This window comes from Anarrhichthys ocellatus, unplaced genomic scaffold (assembly GCF_004355925.1).
Source record: "Anarrhichthys ocellatus isolate YVR2014 unplaced genomic scaffold, GSC_Weel_1.0 scaffold3851, whole genome shotgun sequence".
NCBI lineage: Eukaryota > Metazoa > Chordata > Actinopteri > Perciformes > Anarhichadidae > Anarrhichthys > Anarrhichthys ocellatus.
In genome coordinates this window covers 1-3,885 of record NW_022283825.1, presented here as the reverse complement: position 1 = coordinate 3,885, position 3,885 = coordinate 1, and the positions used below count along the sequence as shown (strand labels likewise).

At 39.3% G+C, this 3,885-nt stretch overlaps 1 protein-coding gene across 2 annotated transcripts; it reads left to right on the top strand.

Annotated features, from left to right (window-relative positions):
- Positions 1–2,180: 2,180 nt before the first annotated feature.
- Positions 2,181–3,720, top strand: LOC116379185 (rootletin-like). 2 transcript variants are annotated; one of them, XM_031841127.1, is made up of 4 exons: positions 2,181–2,249; positions 3,013–3,183; positions 3,356–3,493; positions 3,614–3,720. In XM_031841127.1, exons 2-4 carry the CDS (start codon positions 3,043–3,045, stop codon positions 3,701–3,703), a joined length of 369 nt encoding a protein of 122 aa, XP_031696987.1. In that variant the 5' UTR covers positions 2,181–2,249; positions 3,013–3,042; the 3' UTR covers positions 3,704–3,720. The 2 variants fall into 2 exon arrangements, with proteins under 2 accessions (XP_031696987.1, XP_031696986.1); XM_031841126.1 differs by having other exon boundaries at positions 2,187–2,324.
- The last annotated feature ends 165 nt before the right edge of the window (positions 3,721–3,885 follow it).

The window sequence follows — 3,885 nt, the reverse complement described above, 5'->3', positions numbered from 1 at the left end:
AGTCGTGACTTTCAGTAGCATGCTAGCTACCCGGAAATATACTGATGCTAGCCCACAACTAGCAGGTTCTGTTCCTGAAGTAAAAACCTCGTTCAAAATCCTGTTGATATTTGTAACAATTCTAATAACTAAAAATCCAGCCTTGAAACAGTGTGACTGGCTTCATGTATCTTTAGCTCGCCAAGCTAGCTAGCCTGCTAGCTAGACTTGGTACATGGACAGTTAAAGAAAACTACAAGTTAGCAAGTTAGCTAGCTAAGATGCTAACTGAATGCTAAGTTTGTAAGATCACTTCCTGTCTGATGAGCACTTTGAGCTTTAATAGAACTGGAGGGTGACACGCAGCTAATAAGTGACGATAGCTTCCTGCATTTTGGACTCTGGCTCTCCGTCCAATCACAGCTGAGCTCTGTGAAGGCGTTTTTTTATTGGTCAACACGGTGAATTCTGTCGTCAAAGCTGAACTTAAAAAAACTTTGTCCAAAGTTTTATTTGTCAAAACTGCAGAATCCGGCAATTAAAAAAACAAAGCGTTTTTAGATTTTTAAACGCTGGTGTGACCACATCCTGAGGATGGTGTATTTGAGTGTACTGAGAAAAAGTGATTCATGTTTTTTTACTGTAAATGTACGTTTGTTATTATTTATGGATGAAAATGATTGATAAGCTATTCGTAAAATGTTAATTCAAAGTGCCTCAGATGTTTCTGATTTATTAAATCAGAATATGACATCATCATGTGATGCAGCATGTTTCTGTTAAACAAAGAATAACTGAATATTATCTTGATATGTTGAGAGGTGTGCTGTGCACTTTTATTCAGGAATACAGATTTGTATCGTGACTCTTGTTTTACACATCTAGAGACAACATTAGACCCTCGGGTGTCTTTTGAATATCATCACGTAGCCAAACAGTAATTTATTCAATGTGTTGTGTTTGCTTATAAATATTAGATATAAAATAAGTGTTTTGGAGTAATAATATATATTATTTTCATGTTAAACAACTCGTTATCTCAGAATATTCCAGTTTTATATAAAAACTAACTGTTTGTATCTTCGTGTGATAATAAATTCTCTTCATTGTCTGATTTCTTTGATGTTTTTTATTTCTGTTTGATTTTGTTTCTGTTTCCATGTCAACAGGTTTTCTATGATTTCAGCCTTATTTATATCTTCATACTTCATGTTCCCGTTATCTACAGATGTTATCGTGTTCCACATGTGCCTCTGATGTGACTCATGCTCAGTGGAGCTGTGATGTGTTGCACCACAATTATATAATGTGTTCAAATTATGCTTTTACATTCAATCTAAATATGTTTTAAATTTATTTTAGTATTTTATTTATTATAATTCATTTGCTATTCAAACTACACAGTTGAAGTCAACATACATTTTTCTTATTCTTTTGAAATATACGTTTGAAGTCAAACTTTTTTGTATTATATAATATATATATAAAAAAAAATATATATATATATATATTTATCTTTAGTAATTGACCTTTAGTAAAGGTCATTAGGTACCCTTTAAGAGTATTGAGACCCTAAACCAATAGTAAATAGTTGAGTCTCAAGGTTTGTTAAATGTGTTAATGCAGAACGTGGGACTGGACGGTGAACTAGTAGGAGAATATGTGTTGGTGTTGGCTTTGATGGTGTCTCTCCCTAGGCTGGTCTTGAATGCGTTGACTGAGGAGGCACTAACTGTTCCTTGACTCAGGCTGTTCCATACCGGTGTTGTTCTACTTGAGAAAAAAGGTTTCCGTGGACCAGGCTGGTGTTGTAGCTGTAGTTTCAGATCGTGACCTCTCGTGGTGGTGCTGAGGGATTTTTTGAACATACTATTGCCACATACTTCACAACTTCTGTCAGACTGTACGCTGTCAATTCCTGTCAGTATTTTAAAAGTTTGGACCATGTCGGCTCGTTTGCCTCGAAATTCCAGCGTTTGCAAGTTGAGGCTGGCGAGTCTTTCTGGGTATGAGAAGTGTGAGAGGCCGTGCACTAGTCTAGCTGCGCGTCTCTGAACTTGTTCCAGGGCATCTTTGTCCCGCTTGAGAGAGAGAGAGAGAGATATATATATATATATATATATCTTTCGGTCAACAGGGGTCGCTGTCTAAATTTCATCGCCTTGTTTCCTGTCACGTGACCTCCTTGTCTCCGGGGTCAACGGTCACGTCCGCTGGTTTGAATATGCTAACAACAAACAGCAGCTCGTGCAGACCGGATGACTGAAACGGTTTGTAGTTTTTAAAGTGTTCTAAAAATGTTTTCGACACTTTTGTGAGTGACGCTCGTGCAGCAGCTTCAGCAGGTAACGTCAAACACTTGAATTAACAGTCTTGTTTGCCTGCTGTTAGCATGCTAACAGGCTAGCTACAGTCGGCTGTCTCTGCACTTTAACAGATTAATACAAGCTGATTAGATACGGACACTAACAGAGTACCTGCTAATACTACCACTACTGCAGTACAAGTACACAGCACACATATGTGAAGTATAATATTTATACATTAATATTTAATGTTGGTTCAGAGAGTTGGAACTGGTGTTTCTGTTATTTTGTCCACCTGCTTTACACTGGAGCACAGTGGAAGTTATAGTATACCATAGTACACCACTTTATATATGAAGAAGTATTAATACCACCCCATTATTAAAATACTATGTTGCAGTAAAGGTACTAATACCACACTGTTACATATACAGTGGGTAAGGAAAGTATTCAGACCCCTTTAAATTTTTCACTCTTTGTTTCATTGCAGCCATTTGCTAAAATCAAAAAAGTTCATTTTATTTCTAATAAATTTGCAGAAATTTCTACATTTCTTTTTTTTCTGTCAAGATGGGGTGCTGAGTGTACATTAATGAGAAATAAAAATGAACTTTTTTGATTTTTTGCAAATGGCTGCAATGAAACAAAGAGTGAAAAATTTAAAGGGGTCTGAATACTTTCCGTACCCACTGTAAATATAAGCTCTTGTGGGTCTCCACTACACCAGGATCCCTGAAGACCAGGTCTACCTGTCAGCATGCAGTCAGAGCTGCTGATTGGGTGGCAGCAGGAGAAGGCGGAGCTTAAGCGGGAGGTGTGTCGTCTGCAGGAGGAGCTGGCTGAGAGTCGAGCAGAGAGGGAGGAGCTAGAGTCCAGGAGCAGAGCTCTGAATGAGAGGGTGAGGAGGGGGAGGAGCTAGAGTCCAGGAGCAGAGCTCTGAATGAGAGGGGGAGGAGGGGTGGGAGGTCATGTGATTATCGGGTTGGACTAGAGTTGGACTAAATCCTAACAATTACGTCTCTCTCTCTCTCTCTCTCTCTCTCTCTCTCTCTCTCTCCCTCCCTCCCCAGCTGTACCAGTCAGTGTCTCCCTCACTCTCCCTCCCTCTGAGGCTGGAGAGTGATCAGAGGGAGTGGAAGAGGAGGGTGAGGGAGGGGAGAGAGAGAGAGGCCAGACAGGCTCTGTTGATCCACCGCCTGCAGAACAAGGTGAGGAGTATTACTACAGTACAGATACCACAGTATAGTCAGTAGTATTACTACAGTACAGATATCACAGTATAGTCAGTAGTATTACTACAGTACTGAGAGTTCTGACTGTGTGTGCAGGTGTTGGAGTACAGAGATCGATGTCAACGAGTGGAGCTTCAGCTGGTCAGCACCGAGGTACTAATACTACTAGTACTACTAGTGTACTAATACTACTGATACTACTACTAGCACTACTATTTTATTACTATTAGTACTACTGATACTACTACTAGTACTTTACAAGTACTACTACGAGTAGTACTAGTACTTTACAAGTACTACTACGAGTAGTACTAGTACCAAATGTTGTGTACTGTAGTCTCACTGTAGTACTCCAGATGTTGTGTACT

What these genes read in the sequence shown, in the direction of transcription:
- LOC116379185 (XM_031841127.1), top strand. Translation starts at nt 3,043, where the DNA reads ATGCAGTCAGAGCTGCTGATTGGGTGGCAGCAGGAGAAGGCGGAGCTT. An exon ending in GCAGAGCTCTGAATGAGAGG is followed by an intron (nt 3,184 to 3,355) that starts GTGAGGAGGGGG and finishes CTCCCTCCCCAG; the next exon opens with CTGTACCAGTCAGTGTCTCC. An exon ending in TCCACCGCCTGCAGAACAAG is followed by an intron (nt 3,494 to 3,613) that starts GTGAGGAGTATT and finishes CTGTGTGTGCAG; the next exon opens with GTGTTGGAGTACAGAGATCG.